Genomic DNA, 18,429 nt, shown 5'->3' on the forward strand with positions numbered 1-18,429 from the left:
AGGGCTTCTAAGAAACTGAGTCTATAGGTTTCTGGAAATGAAGCTATTGATAAGATTGCCTTTTTCTTGCAATTTACTAAGGTATTGGTAAACTGATGGAGACTCATGTTCTGTATGACTGTGATCTCTATCAGTTAACCATTTGTTTCCTTTCCTTTGTTCTTGGGCTGCCAGGAGTGCCTGAGGAATGTCACACGTATCCCACCTGGGGGTGGGGGGTGGGGGTTGTTAGCTTGTGCTTTGCCCTCAGCTTGCCTTATGTTCCTCATCATCAAGCTATTTCTGGTGACAGTTAGCAGAATTGATTAGGCATCATAGCCTTTTATTCTCCGTAGCCAGGAAACTCCCAGCAGTTCACTGTTTTGTGGACTCCAAGCGAAAGACGACTTAACTTCCTTCCGTTTTGACCTCAAACTTTCTAATTGATTAAGTTATTTGCAGCTGCATCTCTTAACGCAGGCAAAAGACCCTGAGCAAAGTATCCACTGGGGGAGGGGGGATGAAAACTATCCTCAAGCAATAAGGACTGCTGTCAACCAGCAAGACCCCTCCTGATGGACACCCTTATAGTGGCTGGACCTTTACTGCCCACCTGCACACATCACCGACTTTTGTCCCACATTTTCCTTATATAAACCTGCAAGTATTTTTGGCACTTTGGAGACAGTCTTTGAGACTCTAGTCCCCCGTCTTCCCGGTGTTGGCCTCGCTGGAATAAATTCCTCATTTGGTTCAACACTGTTGTCTCTCCGGCTTTGGATTTTGGCAGCTGCGAGAGGCGAAACCTGGTCTGCGTGGGACACCTGGAGTCAGGTGTACTTTCATCCCAGCACCCCGGCTACACAAGGGAGGTCCATGGTTCAGTTCACAGGTACACCAAGAATTACCTGTAGACTGAATAAACAAAATAACTTGTTTACATGCATGCTTCTTTCCCCCCAAATTTGTATAGATACTGTTTGATTCATAAAATATACATTTATTTAAAGACAGTACTGAATTCAGAGTAGCCTTTGCTGTTTGTATTTCTCAATTAGCTGTCTTAAAATGTACAGCTAAGAAATCAGAAAAAGGTTTTGATGTCTGAAAGGAGTCAAGAGAGGAGAAAGTATTGGCAATGATTGATCCAGATCAGATGGTGGCAAACTTTTAAAAAGGGCCTGACAGCAGATACTTTAGGTTTTATGGGCTGTAGTCTTTGTTGTGATACTAAAGTCTGCCATTGTAACACAAAAGCAGACTTAAACAATGTATAAATAAATGGATGTGGCTACGTTCCAATAAAACTTTATTTCCAAGAACAGGCAGTTGAAGTTTTCTGAGCCCTGATCTAGATTTTGTTAAAGTGACTTCAAATTCTCAAAATTAACTTTAAAACAATGGAAATGGGGGGCGCCTGGGTAGCTCAGTTGGTTAAGTGGCCGACTTCAGCTCAGGTCATGATCTTGCGGTTCATGAGCTCAAGCCCCACGTGGGGCTCTGTGCTGACAGCTTGGAGCCTGGATCCTGCTTTGGATTCTGTGTCTCCCTCTCTCTCTGCCGTACACCCTCTCACACTCTGGAGATCTCTCAAAATAAATAAACGTTAAAAAAAAAAAAAGATGGAAGTGGACGAGGGGTTAGACTCTAATCATTTTTTATACCTTACACAACACTTGTTGATGAGGTGGACAAAGTCAAAAGAAATAGAAAAATTCAATTTCCTTATAATTTGCAGCCCATTGACAAATACCTGAAATGGGCAGAGTAGGACATTCCTCAAGGAATTCACAACTGCCTTAATGTTAATGCTTTGCTAGAGGCAGAAAACAACGTTAGCTTGACAATAGCCAGACCTCCAGGATCCTACAAGTATTCTTTAACAGATGAAAATTCCTTTAGAAACTTCCTTTATGTCCTACCCCTCCCCCCATTAGAAGTATGTAATCCATCTCTCCTCACAGAGGAGCTTCTCCTGCCCTTGGGTCCTGTCCCCATGCTTTAATAAAAATACCTTTTTGCACCAAATATGTCTTAAGAATTCTTTCTTGGCTGTTTACCCCTGGCCTACATCACATCAGGGTGATCAGGGACCTTTCCTGCCAACCATGACCCTTACATTGGATTAAAATATCGCTTTGTAAGTCTATTGGTAAGTGTCAAGTTTAGAATCCTGTATTTCTATCCTTTGACCTTCGTTTTATTCTCCTCTCATTGATGTTGAATACACAGAGATTTATATTTTCATCAATTATGCATTCCTAGGTTCTGGATTGAGTCTGTTCATTTGCAGCATTCTTTCCTTCTAATTATCTCATGGTGGGCTTTTTTTGGTCATATTTATTTCAATAAAAGATAGTTCCTTTTCCTTGATTCTAGTGCACTTCACTTTGGGACTTTCTGGTAAAATAGTGAAAGACTTGAAATGGATTTGGAAAAAGATTACTAGGTGCCTTTGGTTGAGTAGGTTGCCTGGAATGTGTGTACCCTTCTGGATTATCTGATTCTATGAAGTTTTCACCTTTCATGGTCTTTGAACTACTTTATACTTCTGTTCATTGTCCAAACTGATAGCAATGCAAATTATTCTTGTCCATAGATATGCAAATGATTATTTCCAGGTGGAGGGGCAATTGATTTCACTTTCTTCCTCTGGAAAGGCCAGTTTGCATCTATTTGCAGAGAAATTTATTTCAGCATTTTTGATTGCCTATACATGTGGGGTACTTTGAACATTTTACTGGGTTACTCATTAGTTAATGAGTTAAGTAAAGTCTTTGAAGTGTGTTCATTTCATATTTGTATGAGAGTCATAGTTTTACTTTTACAAAAATGGATATTATAACAGGATCAAAGGTTGTTTATTGGTTTTTATTCACTAGTTCACCTGTTATAAAATGCATTTCAAAAAAGAAGAACACGAAAGTACTAGTAAGCTCAGAGATAAACAATACCTTCAGGAATTTTTATTATTTGTCATAATTGCTGAAAAATGGTGTGAAAATTGCTGAAAGTTTAAGGGCATGATATAACGTAAATTATGCTTATATGTTAGTTTAAGTTGCATGTATTTGTAACTTGGTTGAATTTGACATTTTAATAACTTTGACATGTGTGTTTTGAGTATCTGTTGTTTGGATGGGCTGGAGTGGGCAGATGCCAACCCCCCCAGGCATGGGATGGCCTTGCTATTTTCCACATTAGTCTTAAAAGAAGGGGGTTGGCTGTTTACCTAATAAAATGATATCAACTTCTTTATAATCGTCTCGAGTTAATAGAACAGTATAGAAACACAAAGTTATGAATATCAGATTTATGTTTGTTAAAAAACAAAGTTCATCTGAGTAGATGTGAAGATCTAATGGCTTTATTCAGTGATTCTTGAATCAGGCAGATTCTGACTAGCAAGTAGAAAGGAGCTGTGGGGAGACACAGAATGGAGGGCTTTTATAGGGAAAAGGGGTCAGAAAAAGGAAGTGTCTAACAAAGCGTGGATTGTTTCAGGCAAGGTCACCTTCCTTTGGGGGAAGGGTTGGGGTGGAGGGCTGTCATGCAAATTATCTCACTAGTGCTGATCTGGTAATTCCAGACTGAGTTGTTACAGGTTACATCCCTGAGAGAGGTTGAAACTACAATTAGGTTAGATATTAGGTCTTGATTTGCTGTCATGGGGCAAGTGAACTCCATTTTGGGCCTGTTGTTCCTTTTTTGAGGGGGGAGGATGCAGGCAGGGAAGGGACAGAGAGGGAGGGAATCCCAAGCAGCCTCCTTGCTGCCAGTGCCAGCTCAGAGCCCGATGCCGAGCTGGAACTCATGAACTGCAAGATGATGACCTTGAGCTGAAATCCAGAGTCGACACTTAACCAGCTGAGCCACCCAGGCACTCCTAATCATCCCTTTTGATCAGACTCTCACATTAACTGAGAGACAGATAAAAATTTAAATCATTAATGTCACTCCCATCTATTGCTCTGAAGTTTTTGAAGTTTTTGTGGATCCTTTGTGTGGCGTTCATGACATTTGTTGCTTAATCTCTTATATTCACAGGGCACAACTTCAGGTTCACATTTTTTTAAAGTTGGTCATTCTCTTTGTTCCTTTTCTGACGTTCCAGTCTTAGGAAGATCATTTGCTTGGTGGTAAGTGTGAACAAATGCGTTTAAAGCCTTTGAGAGAATACAGCATTCTAGGGAGACTGCTATGACTATGATAAGCAGGATAATTCCCAACATCTGGAGTTCACTTACCGTGGTCCCTAAGACCCAAACAAATCAAAATCAGGTAGGTCAAGGAAAGACCTCATTGGAGGGGTCACTTGAAAAAAATTTTTTTTTAATATTTATTTTTGATAGAGAATGAGAGAGTGTGATCAGGAAAGGGGCAGAGAGAGAGAGAGGGAGACACAGATTCCAAAGCAGGCTACAGGTTCCCAGCTGTTAGCACAGGGCCTGATGAGGGGCTCGAACTCACGGACCTCAAGATCATGACCTGAGCCAAAGTTGGATGCTTAACCAACTGAGCCACCCAGGTACCCTGAAGGAGTCACCTTTTTAAGCCCAGTGGCTTGCTCAGTAATCTTATGTACCTGAGTTTCAGCTTCCCCATGAGTGTTAATCCAGATGCAGCAGGTGGTGTTGGCCAGGGAAGTAGGGCCCTGTCAAAGGAAGCAAATCTAGAATCATGAGTGCCTCCTGGTAATTCCCATTTCAGTCCGTGGTTCAGTACTGGAAAGGTGACAGCTGTGGAAGCCAGTGAAATTTTAAGGGTTTGTAGACCACACATGCTTTTTTATTCTGGTTATCCTTGCCTATGTTCCTTTCTTTGTATAGAGCTTGTACATAAAGTTCCCCAAGTTTGGGGTGGTTAACCAGAGACAGGAAAAAGACCAGAGTGGGGTGGGGGGGAGTGTCTCTAGCATCATGGATAGATCAGAGCTCTTGATGAAAAATCCAGCAGTTGAAAGTTTGTTACCCTTAACAATGGTCTGGGATACATGAATGATGGCATTATGTTTCCAGGCCAGTGCTGAGTAAAGGAAAGAAAGAAGAGGATTTCATGTTTAGTTAAAGTATGTAGTCTTTTTTTTTTTTTAATTTTTTAAAAATGTTTTTATTTTTGAAGGAGAGAGAGACAGAGCATGAGCGGGGGAGGAGCAGAGTGAGAGGGAGACATAGAATTTGAAGCAGGCTCCAGGCTCTAAGCTGTCAGCACAGAGCCTGTTGCGGGGCTTGAACTCATGAACTGTGAGATCATGACCTGAGCTGAAGTCAGACACTTAACTGACTGAGCCACTCCGGCGCCCGAGAGAGTGTGTAGTCTTGATGTGGCATTGGGAGCAGTTTATCTTGAGGTCAGCTCCTGCTCTTTTTAATTTGATTTTGAGGTATCCAGCTGGTGTATAGGACCAGATGTCAGGTGGAAACTTACTCAGCTGTGAGGTATATACCCAAGACTCAAGGATATATCCCAGAGACCCGAGTCTCTGAGGTTTGGCTGCCGACTGGGTAGTGAGGAAACCCTGGTATAATCCTTTCCAGGAAGATTTGTGGGAAGTCTTTGTTCTTAAGGAGACTAAATTAGAAGGTGGGAGAAAATTGGAAATGTTAATTTGGAGAGTTGTAGACAGATATTTGAGGAAACTTAGAATTCAGGATCTAATCCAGTCACATGTATATAACGAAACCTCAAAGGCAATTGACAGGATTAGAGGCTAATATAGGCAAAGGTACACAAACATAATTTTTCTCTCTACAGTTACCCCCATTTTTTTCTTCTACAAAAGATAATTATAGTAAAACTAATTTGTTTGCATCTAACTTGGCTTGATTACTTACATAAATGTAGCAAGAATAGTGATGGACCATATAAGCTCTTTTTAAGGCTGTTTTGCTGAAACTTTTTTATCTCGGGTGGGATTCTTAAAAGCCTCTGAGGCTAGGAAGCCAAGCCAAGCCAAGGACTGACCATCAGATTTTACTTGCAGTACTTTTCCAGTCAAAGCCTTGGCAACATTTCCAATTGTGTCCTGTTATATGGAGAACATATTCTTAATGAACTTATGTAAATAACTGGGGGCACCTGGGTGGCTTAGTTGGTTGAGCGTCTGCCTTCAGCTCAGGTCATGATCTCACAGTTTGTGAGTTCTAGTCCCTTATCAGGCTCTGCTGGCAGCTCAGAGCCTGGAGCCTGCTTTTGATTCTGTGTCTCCCTCTCTGTCTCCTTCAAAAATAAATAAACATTAAAAGAAAAAAAAAAACAGCTAAAGTGCTGTGAAGATAATACCTCAGGAGTTTCTGAATTCTGGATGGATCAAATGGGGAGAAAAAGTAAGTCTTTTATCTTTGTTTACAATGGGGTACTTTACCAAATTGTAAGTCATCGGTAGCTTAAGAGAAAAAGTGTATTTAAAGCTGGGGAAAAACCCAAAACATTAAAAAGCCAGCAATGTTTCAGGCGAAAAGTCATACAAATTTATAATATTCCTCCTTAGTTAATTCAGTCCCATATAATTAGTACTTTTTTTGCTTGAATCCAGTTTAGTTTATGATTTTAAAGCTTTCAGAACTCTGTACTTGTCAAAATCCTTTCCATGAATCTTCTCCTTTTTTTTTTTTAAGTTTATTTGAGACAGAGAGGAAGAGAGAGAGAGAGAGAGAGAATGCACATGAGCAGGGGAGGGGCAGAGAGAGAAGGAGAGAGAGAATCACAAGCAGGCCCCATACTGTCAGTGCGGAGCCCCGATGCCTGGCTTGAACTTACAAACCATGAGGTCATAACCTGAACTGAAATCAAGAGTTGGACACCCAACCGACTGAGCCACCCAGGCATCTCTCCATTAATCTTCTTGACAATGAAACACTTTTGCAAAACATTTGAGTACAACAATAACTCTGTAAATGACAAAAGATTTTAAATCCCCATTGTTAAAGATCTGATGAGAGAGTTCATTACAGTGGAAACAACAAGGAAATTTGGTTATTTATGTGATACACAACATTTAAAAATAACTGGAATTATGACTGATAACATTATATACCAGAGTATATCAGATTTCTAAGAATTTCATACAATTTCTAGCATACTTATAAGGTATACATATACAAAGATAACAGAAAGAAAGCTTAGTATTATTTTTTGATAATGCTTCCAATATAATGTAACATCAAATAGCCCTAATTATTTTAACATTTCCTTTTTTAGAAGGAGAGAGAGAATAAATCTTTTGAGATATTCCAGAGACCCTCTGAAAAATCCCAAAGTTAAAAGAACTCCATTTAGGATTTGGTTTGGGGAAGTTTGTCAAAAATATCAAAGGTTTTAAAATACTTGGTCAGGTAGGTTATTGTGAAACAACAGTTATCCATCTAAGCATAGTGACCATAAAAGACTTGCAGGCAAATACAGAAAGTTACCTCATTGTAAAGAAACCCAACTAACAAAAACCAAAAAACCATAGCTCTTTTAACAGAGAGGATTTAGGGGCACCTGAGTGGCTCAGTTGATTAAGTGCCTGGCTTTGGCTCAGGTCATGATCCTATGGTTTGTGGGTTCGAGCCCCGCATCGTGCTCTGTGCTGAGAACACAGAGCCTGGAGCCTGATTCAGATTGTGTGTCTCCCTCTCTCTCTCTATTGCTCCCCCACTTGTGCTCTTTGCCTCTCTCTCAAAAATAAACATTTTAAAAAATTTTAAAAAAATAGAGAAGATTCAGCTTTCTTGAGTAATTAAACACCTGATAAAGTCAACACAGGAAATTATTTTGCCAGGACACACAATCTTTGTTTTCTCTGAAGATTACGTTAAGAGGTGAAGAAAAATCGTTCATACTCTCTTAGCAAGAGCAGACCAAGAGTCCAAGAAAACTTTGTCCTTTTAACAGAGAGACAGCCAAATTCTAATTTTGTACCAACTTACTTTTTATATTAAAGCTTATTTGCTTGGGGTGCCTGAGTGGCTCAGTCAGTTGAACATCCAATCTTGATTTCTCCTCAGGTCATGGTCCCAGGGTTGTGGGATTGAAGTGCTGTGTTGGGCTCCACGCCGAGTGTGCATCTTGCTTAAGATTGTTACTCTCTCTCCCTCTGCCTCTCTCCCCCTCTTGTGCTCTGTCTCTGTCTCTGTCTCTCTCTCTCAAAGAAAAAAAATAAAAAATATATTAAAAAGTTCATTTGCTTAATTAAATTTATTCTAATCTTAGCCAGTCAAAACCAGCTTAAAATTCTTTTCTGAAGATTCCTTTTCTGCAAAACTTAGTGGCTTTAATTGCATATGTTAAAATTTAAAGCCTTCAAAAAGCCTGAATTTTTACTGAAAATAGAGAAGTAAACAGTTATGAACTATTAGCATTTTGTGGGGTGGCAAGCTTATACTTTTTATAATTTCTAGAAAACATGCTTTCTCATAATGACTTTCTCGGTCTGACATAAAACATGTTTTGTTATTGATCTCCATTTATTAATTACCTCCTGTATTTTGTGTTATCTATCCATCTATCTTAAACTTCACAAGTAATTATAGTTAGAATAATAGTATTTATTTATATTTATTTATAACATATTATTATTTTTATTCCTTTCTTACTACATTTCTGTTTTCCTTCAATATTTCTTTTAGTGAAGGCCTATTGTTGATGCATTCCTTTGGTTTTGGTTTGTTTGTACAAATGTTTATTTTACCTTTTGAAAAATTGTGATCCATTAGCATACCATAAAATTCACCATTTAAAAGCATACAATTCAGTGTTTTTTTAGTATATTCACAACCATCACCACTAATTCCAGAACATTTCCATCACCTTCAAAAAAAGCCCTCATTGGGTCACCCATTTTCCCTTACCTCTAGCCCCCTGGCAACCAGTAATTTGCTTTCTGTCTCAATGGGCATGCCTTTCATGGACATTTGATATAAATGGAATCATACAAAGTGTGGCCTTGTGTCTGGCTTCTTTCCCTTAACAGAGTGTTTTAAAGATTCATCCATGTGCTCATGTGTGTCAGTAGTTTATTCCTTTTCATTGTTCCATTGTATGGCTATGCCACATTTTGTTTATTCATTCATCAGTTGATGGACATTTGAGTTGTTGGCTTTTATAAATAATGCTTCTGTAAATATTTGTGTACAAGTTGTGTGGAACACAACAATTCATTTGGGTAAATGCTTTGGAGTGGAATTGCTGGGTCATATGATAACTCCATGTTTAACTTTTTGAGGATGTGACAAACCGTTTTCCAGAGTAACTTTACCATTTAAAATTCTACCAGCACTGTATGATGGCTCCTGTTTCAACTTCATTTTTGAACAACATTTTCTCTGGGTATAGACTTTTAGGTTAGCTATTTCATCTTCCCTCATTTCTGTTAAGCTTTGAAGATAATGTGTCTTTTCCTGTCCTCTATCTGTTTTAACATTTCTCTTTGTTTTTGGTTTTTAGGAGTTTGACCATGATTTGTGTAGGTCTAGTTTTTTTGTTATTTTGGGGTTGAATGAAGTTCTTAACAGTTGGTTCAATATTCTATGCGTTGTGTTTCATCGGTTTTAGAAAATTCTTGGTCATGAGGTATTCAAATATTGCTTCTACTTCCTTCTCTTTCTTCTGAGATTTCACTGTAGGTGTGTTAGACTTCTTAGGCATGTTTCTTATTATGTCTCTTGTGTACCTACTTTCTCCCCCACCCCTTTCTTTTTGGGTGTATTTCATTTTGGGTATTTTCTACGGACTTTTCTTCCCGTTTATTAATCCTGCCATTTGTTATGTCACATCTTGTAAACCCATCCACAAAGTTGCTAATTTGAGGTATCATATAGTTTAGTTTTGGGATGTACATTGAATTCTTTATTATAAGGTCAGTTCTCCAGTGAGATTTTGTCTTAACCTATTTTGTTTTTGAAATATACAACTAATATGTGTTATCCATATGGGACTTTGGTGTAAATTCAAAAAAGGTCCTACTCTCTAGGCATAAGAATAACTTGGTGAGTGGAGAATAACTTTGTAAGACTTAAAAAGTGGTAGCCCCCTTCCTGTAGGCCATGCAGCTCTGGGCCAGGGGACAAAGGCTGGTTTTGTATCTCCCTTTTGTCTTCTCATCCAGACATACTTAGAAAGTGAACAGATTCTACAACTATATATATATATGTGCCCTAATATATAATAGTAAGCTATGCTCTGTTTTCAGAGGTTTTTTTTTCATATCTTGAAAAAAGCTAATATATGCATATAGTAAAATATCAGATAGTAAAAAATGGAAATGTTGGGTACCTTCCTAATCCTTTCCAGTCCTGAAATAATTTTCTATTGAGGCAGTTACTCTACTGGTTTATGTATTGTTTCTGGCATAATTAATCCATATATATTTAAGCATGTAACTGTGTGTATGTTTATGTATTATTTCCTCCTCCCACCCCTTTTTTCATGGGATATAACATTCTGTATTGCTGTTCTGCAACTTGATTCTTTTCTGTTTTTCCATATCAGTATGTAAAACCTGCCTCATTCTTTTGGCTGGATTTGTAGTGTCAATTATTGATCTGATTATTTTGATGTAATGAAAACTGTTTTTCTGTTGTCTAACATTTAGGTTATTTCTAACCTCATGCTAATACAAATGATGCTGTTATGAATATCTTGCATATGTGACTTTGCTTACATAGGTAAATGTGCCTTCAGGATAAATTACCAGAAGTGGAAAAAATTTCTAGAATTCAAAGGATACGTACCTTTTGTAACTATTCCTTAGTTCTATAATGAAATCATATCATTTACCACTTCCATCAACAATGTATGAATGTAACTTTTTCTTTATTCCCCTTACTATGAAAATGTACTGATAATTTTTTTCCATTAGTATGAGAGAAGAAAAATAATATCTCAAGGTTTAATTTTCTTTTAAAATAACTGAAGTCATGGGGTGCCTGGCTGGCTCTGTTGGTAGAGCACGTGACTCTTGATCTCAGGTTCGAGAGTTTAAGCTCCATGTTGGACCTGGAGCTTACTTTAAAAGAAAAAGCAAAAAAACTGAAGTCACACATTAAAAAAAATGTGCTTAAAAGCTATGTGGATCTGCTTTCTTATCTGCCTGTGCATATTCTTTGTCCATTGGATTTTTTATTTGTAGATTTTTATATAGTAAGAAAATCAGCTTTTTATTATATGTTGCAAAGAGTTTTAAAATTGATTTGTTACTCATTTTCACTTTTTTTAAATTTATTTTTTCTTACTTAGATATTTAAAGCTTTTATGTTGTCAGATTTATGTCTTTTATGTCTTTAGGTTGTGTTATAATTAGAAAGGCCTTCCTTAGCTTATATGATAAAAAATTCTTCTATATTTCATTTTAATAATTTAATAGTTTATTTTAAACATTTAATTGTTTGATTCATGTATCATTTTTTGATATAAAGGATGATAAGTATTTTTCTGTATCATTTGAATGCTCAAAATTTATAACTGGTCTGGAACTATTACAGTTTAGTAATTGTACGTGGCTGAGTATTCTGAGCCTATTTCATTTATGTTACTGCCACTATCATTTCAAGATGAGTTTGTCAGAGGATCATTGAAAAATATCGACCATGTTAATATTTGTTGACATCCTTAAACTGTAAATACTGGAAATATATGAGAAAAGAAAGAATATTGTAATCAGTTAATCTAACTAAATTAGTGATTCAGAAGTTTATTTTATTTTATTTTAGTTTATTTTTTTGAGAGAGAAAGAGCACAAGTGAGTGAGGGGCAGAGAGACAGAATCCCAGAAGGGATAAAGAGAGAGAGAGAGAAATAAGTGGGGTTCACCCAAAGTGGGATCATGTTTTTACCTGAAGCGGGGCTTGAGCTCACCTGACGAGAGACTTGAACTCACGAACTGTGAGATCATGACCTGAGCCAAAGTCAGATGCTTAACGTCTGAGCCACCTAGGAGCCCTGAAATTTGATTTTATTTTTTAAAATCTCCATGGTACTATCCACTCTGTTTCTGAATTTAATATGGCCAGTTGTTCCAAGTACTGTATATGTAATCTGAAATACATGCAGGGGCCTTTTTTCCCCCCTCTCTGTCATGCCAAGTTTATTAATAGCAGAGAAGATAAAGAGGAACTAGGTAGATTATAGTCCTTTTTTTAACCGTACACAAAATGCTATTTATTAGCCTCCTAAGGATAACACCATAACTAGCTTATTTTCGAAACAGGCATAGTTTGACAGTTTAGAAGCTTCTGTGGACACTTATTAGAGTGCCTTTTTCTTTTAAATTTATGGACACGTGGTGGTGGTGATTTAGTATTTATTTATAATCTAGTATTTATAATCTGTCTGCACTAGCACTTTTCCATGGTGTTTTACTTTGCTCGCAGAGGCTTTATTTAGTAGTTTATACCAGAGGGTTTTTGTTTGTTTGTTTTTTTAAGTAGGCTCTACACCCAACATGGGGCTTGAACTCATGACTGAGATCAAGGGTCACATACTCTACCAACTGGGCCAGCTAGGCGCTCTAGTTTATAACAGAGTTTTAGCAACTTCCTGTCTGGGAACATACTCTACCAAAAAGATCCTTCGATCTCATATGTATGGTATCTCCTGTCTCAGATTCACAGTGTGTAAAATAAAAGCTCTGAGGTCTTCCACTAAAGCAGAAACTCGTTTTCCTTGTTCCTCCAAGTATCCTGAGGACCTAGGGTTCTTAGGGGTGCATAATTTGGGAAATGTTACTTGATATTACTGTATATGGAGGTAGTGGAATGCAGAACTTTTCTTAATTTGATTCTTATTTGTGTTGGCATTGAACCAAATTATTACTCTGAGAAGTAGGGAGGGGATGCTCTAATAGTAGGATCATGTCTTTTTCACTTTTAAGCTACATTTGAAGCTAACCATTTTACTGTTAAAGGCTGTTATTTATATTTTTATGTCATACCCTTGAGTTTTCAAATATAGAATTGGTTTTCATAACTTATGGCTAGTACTGCCCTTATTTTGGACTCCTGATGACTATATTTTCCAAAATGAAATCAGTTTTATACATTGTCAGTATCTCAATACATTGGTTTGATGATGTGGATAAAAAAATTAAGACTCTTTAAAGGAAAATCCTTGTTTGGTAAATGTTACATAGTCTGTTAATTTTCAAACAGTATGTTTCATAATCATAATTTAAAACAGCAACAACAGACTAACCAGAATACAATCTTGGTTTGTCACTTCCAGTATGAGGAAGTTGAGAGATATAACTTGAACACTGATATTGGACATTTCTAGAATATATTTTATTATTATTATTTTTTTAATTTTATTTTATTTTGAGAGAAAGAATGCACAGAGAGAGAGGGAGAGAGAGAATCTCAAGCAGGCTCTGCATTGCCAGCACAGAGCCCAATGCAGGGCTCGAATTCTCGAACTGTGAGATCAGGACCTGAGCTGGAAACCAAGAGTCGGACACACAACTAACTGAGCCACCCAGGCGCCCCAAAAATATTTTTAATGTTTCAAATTGTCATGGAAATCTAGTTCATGATATTCCTGTAAACAGGAAAAATAGTAATTGTCTGTGTGAAGATTAGCTCTGCTTTTTTCCTCCTTTCTGTGGAATTTGTCCTTTGTCCTCTGTGAAGAGTCTGGTACTTTTTAAGTATTGGTTGTGTTACATCTCAGATCTGTCCTCTTTTTTTTTTTTTTTTTTTAAGATTTATTTATTTAAGTAATCTCTATACCCAACATGGGACTCGAACTCATAACCCTGAGATTAAGAGTCACATGCTCTACCACTTGAGCCAGCCAGGCACCCCTGTGTTCTTTTGAATGGAGGGACTTAGTCTTAAAGAAAGCCATGAGGAAGAAAATTATACTTTACACTTTTTGTTTTAATTGTACTCAGGGCAAGTCTGCTTAGAATTGCAAACTGTCTCTCTGGATACTGATGTCTTAAGTTTCTTCTCTTGGCACTCTGATGCAGTTCCTAATTTTCCTATTTTAAAAATAAGTAACGTTTGACTCATTCACTCCCTTTGGTTTTAAGGTCAGTGTTATTAAGTCATAGGAAACTTAATGATTTGGAAGAAATCAACATAAACGGGTCTTAAATTGCCAGGATACAGTTTACGGCAGGTATTTTGTTTTTCTTTTTGGTGATTTCCAAAAACTGGTGTTTGTCTTTGAAATTCCATGGTAGAAGCCCAATTACCAAATTTGTCAGTCTAAAAGATTCATTGATACATTAAAATTTATGTTTTTAAATTTTTTAAATTTTTTAATTTTAGAACTCACATATACTTACTGTATAACATTTGGATAAGAAAGGTAACTCTGGGGTGCCTGGGTGGCTCAGTTGGTTGAGTGCCTGACTTCGGCTCAGGTCATGATCTCGCGGTCTATGAGTTCAAGCCTCGCGTCGGGCTCTGTGCTGACAGCTCAGAGCCTGGAGCCTCTTTCAGATTCTGTGTCTCCTTCTCTGTCTGCCCCCACCCCTCCTCTCTCTCTCTCTCAAAAATAAATAAACATTAAAAAAATAAAAAAAAATAAAGATAACCCATAATTTTATATCCAGAGATAACTTAGCATAGTTATTATTTTGATCATTTATTTCATTTTCTGAGTGCAACTATCTTAATATAGTTTAGATCATGTTTTCTGTATTGACTTGTATTTGTATTTTTCCCCTTAATATAAATAACTTTATGCACGTGTGTATGTAATCTCTACACCCAACATGTGGCTTTAACTCAGGTCCCAAGATCAAGAGTCTCATGCTCTACTGAGTGAGCCAGCCAGGCACCCTCACTTAGTAGAACTGTAAATTGCCAGGAAAAAGTCTAAGTATTCTTTTGCATTCACTCACTCATTCATTCATTCATTCATTCATTCTGTCAATCCAAAAAATATAAATATAAATATGCATGTTTTTTAAAGTTTGTTTTGAGAGAGAGAGGCAGAGAGAGAGGGAGAGAGAGAATCCCAAGCAAGTTCCTCCGTGAGTGCAGAGCCTGATGTAGGACTTGATTTCACGAACCACAAGAACACAACGTGAGCAGAGATCAAGATTAGGATGCTTAACCAATGGAGCCACTCAAGTACCCCTAAATATGTATGTTTATAACTGTATGTATATATAAAACAGATACATATGTATATATGCATATATATATATGCATTCAAAGTACTATGTTGGCTGCTTCTTTGAAAGGTTATTAACTTTCAGGCTACAAAAGTTTACTATATAAAGCAGACCATGAAGAATGTCTCTGTTCTTTTATTTATTTATTTTTACTTTTGAGAGAGCACAGGCAGGGAAGGGGCAGAGAGAGAGGGGGACAGAAGATCTGAAGCAGGCTCTGCGCTGACACCAAGAGCCTGATTAAGGGACTTGAACTCACGAACCGTGAGATCATGACCTGAGCCGAAGTCAGACGCTCAACCAACTGGACCACCCAGGCACCCCAGAATGTCCCTCTTCTCTTGAAATTCAGACAAAGAAACCCTCTGGATTATCTGACAAAGTTTCTTTGTTTGTAGATTCCTCTCTTTGGTGCTAAGACTATTGGTCGGAGAAGTCCTGATGGACCAGTGTTGAGCAAAGCTGAATTTGTTGAGAAAGTTCGTCAGAGTAACCAGGCCTGTCATGATGGAGATTTTCATACAGCTATTGTTCTGTACAATGAAGCCCTGGCTGTTGACCCTCAGAACTGCATCTTATACAGCAATAGATCTGCAGCCTATATGAAAATCCAGCAGTATGACAAGGCACTGGACGATGCAATCAAAGCTCGACTTCTCAATCCCAAATGGCCAAAGGTAGAAATTTCATTTACTTTCACAGAATCTTTTGTGCTGATTTCTTATTTTAATGTAACATTTCATTGAATTTGCAGTTGTTAATATTTTGATACTCTGTACTTCAGCAAAATGTTGAATGGCCTCATTGAGCTGGTATGCTAGTGAATGGCTTCCTTTTTTATGCTTTGTAATAGTGCTCTCCAAGTTTAATTCTTTTCCTGTATGTTTGAAATTTGAAATTTTTTTCTACTCAGCTTTTTGATAGGATAAATTTTAGTCATTTATATAGGTTTCCACATCTCCTTTTTACACAGATGTTTTAGATGGAGATGTTTTTTTTCTTTGAATTTAAAAGAATTAATTTTATTCTGTCAATCATTGCTTGTTTTCAGAGTGGTATTTAACCAGAAAAACTTTTTTTCCTAATACATCATTTTAATTATCTATGTTCCCTTGGATAGTTTAAGGTTTGAATGATCTTTGTTTTGTATATACTTTATTTTCAGTGTGCCTGTTTGCTGTCTAACCCCCATTAAGATGTACTGAAGTGTTTGAGATCCTTTTTATTGAGCCACGAAACCATTTGATACCATTTTTGGCTTTCTGTTGCATTAACAAAGGCTCATGGATATTTGCTAGAGATTTAAAAAATATTCTTACTGTCTTATTAATGCTATAGTTATATTAATTTATACTTTAACTGTGGTAGGTACTTTTGGCCTCATTCAGTGGAATTTCCAGTATTGCTGCTGCCTCATGAATTGTTTAGTATTGTGTAATTTCCTAACAGAGTTGTTTTGTAACTATAATTACTGCAAATCAAACAAAACCTATTTTAAAAAATTGTTATAGGACACCACTTGGGGGTTAGAATGCTGTTTTCAAAGGACAGACCCAGGTTCAAATTCCTTCTCTTTTGTTAATGGCTCTCTTTTGTCTGGCTTTTGGTAAATTTCTTAACCTCTCTAGGGTTAAGATAAATGGAATAATAATACCTATCTTGTGAGGCCATTTAAGAGTCAGAGATAATTTGTTACTTGTACATAGTATGCATTTGATAGATAATAGCTATGATTGTGACATTTTTATTGAAGGTACAAGTAAGTAAGTTATTCTAGCAAAGCTTGGCATGTGTCTTCTCTTTCTCTTTCCCTTTTTCTTTTAAACCTGTGGTTGATTGCAATGAGCCTGATAAATAGCTTAATTCTCAAATTAAGTATTCCCATTCTTTCCTTTTTTGGATCCACTTATTTTATGTCCTTCCTATATTTGTGAACATTTTAAAACTTTCATCTTTTTCCTTTTTCTGTCATTCTACTTTCTTTTGTCACCCTCTTGCGATTTAGCACACACACACAAAATAGCTGAAAAAGGTGCACTTTTATGATTAAAGATAAAAAAAAATCAACCTTTTAAGGTAATCTTACCAAGTTTTAGTCTCTGATGTTTTTCCCCTTATGATAAGTGAAGTTGTTCTGTTTACCATTTGCATTAATATTTCAGCTCCATATTTGGCTTCAAGGAAAACTAATTTAGGAATATCTAGAATTATGTAACGTGTAAATTAGTTTTTATTATTGAAATCATGAAAGGGTTTTCATATACATTGTGATTCATAATAAAATTAATTTATAAAGAAATTTCCACTACTGTATAGATTCTTTCCATTTCATAAAAACTTTATTTTATACTTAGTTTTCTAGGAATATACTTACAATATAAAAGAAGGTTAAGTTGTACTGTTTTGTTGTAAAGATATGTCTGTTGGAATTTTATCAATTTTTTTTTTCCTTTGCTGAAAAGACTATCTTTTCCCCATTGAATTATCTTTAGTGCCTTTGTCACAAATCATTTGAGCATAAAAGTGTGGGGCTATTATTGGTCTTTCTATTTGGCTTTTCTAACTTTCTCATTAAAATCTTTTTGCCTTTTGAAGTCTTTTTCTGAAATGTCATTATTGTCTAGTTTGATTAGGGAAAACATTAATTCTAATTTCTATTTATGGTAATTAAAAAAAGTGTTTTAAAAATGTTTATGTTTGAGAGAGAGAGAGAGACAGAGTGCGAACAGGGGAGGGTCAGAGAGAGAGGGAGACACAGAATCTGAAGCAGGCTCCAGGCTCTGAGCTGTCAGCACAGAGCCTGATGCGGGGTTCAAACTCACGAACAGTGAGACCTGAGCTGAAGTCAGACACTTAACCAACTGAGACACCCAGGCAGCCTTCTATGGTAATTTTTTATGTAAATATCTCAGGGCTCCAGCGATTGGATAGAGTCTTTTATTTGTGTCTATTTTGTCTGAATGAGAAATGATTTTGGTGTGTTATGGGCTGCAAAAGAGGTTTTGAAAGCCTCTTTTCATAAGCCTCTTTTCATGTTATTACCAAATTATGATAGTTATCTCCAACTGCCTCTTAGCTATTGTCTGTTTATGTTCATTCTTTTTGTGTCCTGTTTAAGAAATATTTATCTTACTCAGGGTTATAAAGTTTTTCTTAGGGTTTCTTCTAGAAATTTTATAGTTCTTACCTTTCGGTCTTTGATTCATTTCAAGTAAATTTTGCGGTATGTTGTGAGATAGGGGTCAAGATTTATTATTATTTTTTCAATATAGATAATCATGTTCCAGCAACATTTGTTGAAAAGACTATCCTTTCCCCATTGAATGATCTTTGGTGCCTTTGTC

At 36.7% G+C, this 18,429-nt stretch overlaps 1 protein-coding gene across 3 annotated transcripts in view; it reads left to right on the plus strand.

Annotated features, from left to right (window-relative positions):
• Positions 1 to 18,429, plus strand: part of TTC28 (tetratricopeptide repeat domain 28) — a 625,904-nt gene that overhangs the window by 22,612 nt on the left and 584,863 nt on the right. For 2 of the 3 annotated variants that reach the window (XM_027050848.2, XM_027050849.2), the window contains exon 2: positions 15,484 to 15,762. The exons of the other annotated variant lie outside the window; for it this stretch is intronic. In XM_027050848.2, coding sequence (XP_026906649.2) covers positions 15,484 to 15,762 — 279 coding nt within the window. The remainder of the gene's footprint in view (positions 1 to 15,483; positions 15,763 to 18,429) is intronic. 3 annotated transcript variants of the gene reach the window in all.

The sequence above is a fragment of the Acinonyx jubatus genome, chromosome D3 (assembly GCF_027475565.1).
Source record: "Acinonyx jubatus isolate Ajub_Pintada_27869175 chromosome D3, VMU_Ajub_asm_v1.0, whole genome shotgun sequence".
Taxonomy (NCBI): domain Eukaryota; kingdom Metazoa; phylum Chordata; class Mammalia; order Carnivora; family Felidae; genus Acinonyx; species Acinonyx jubatus.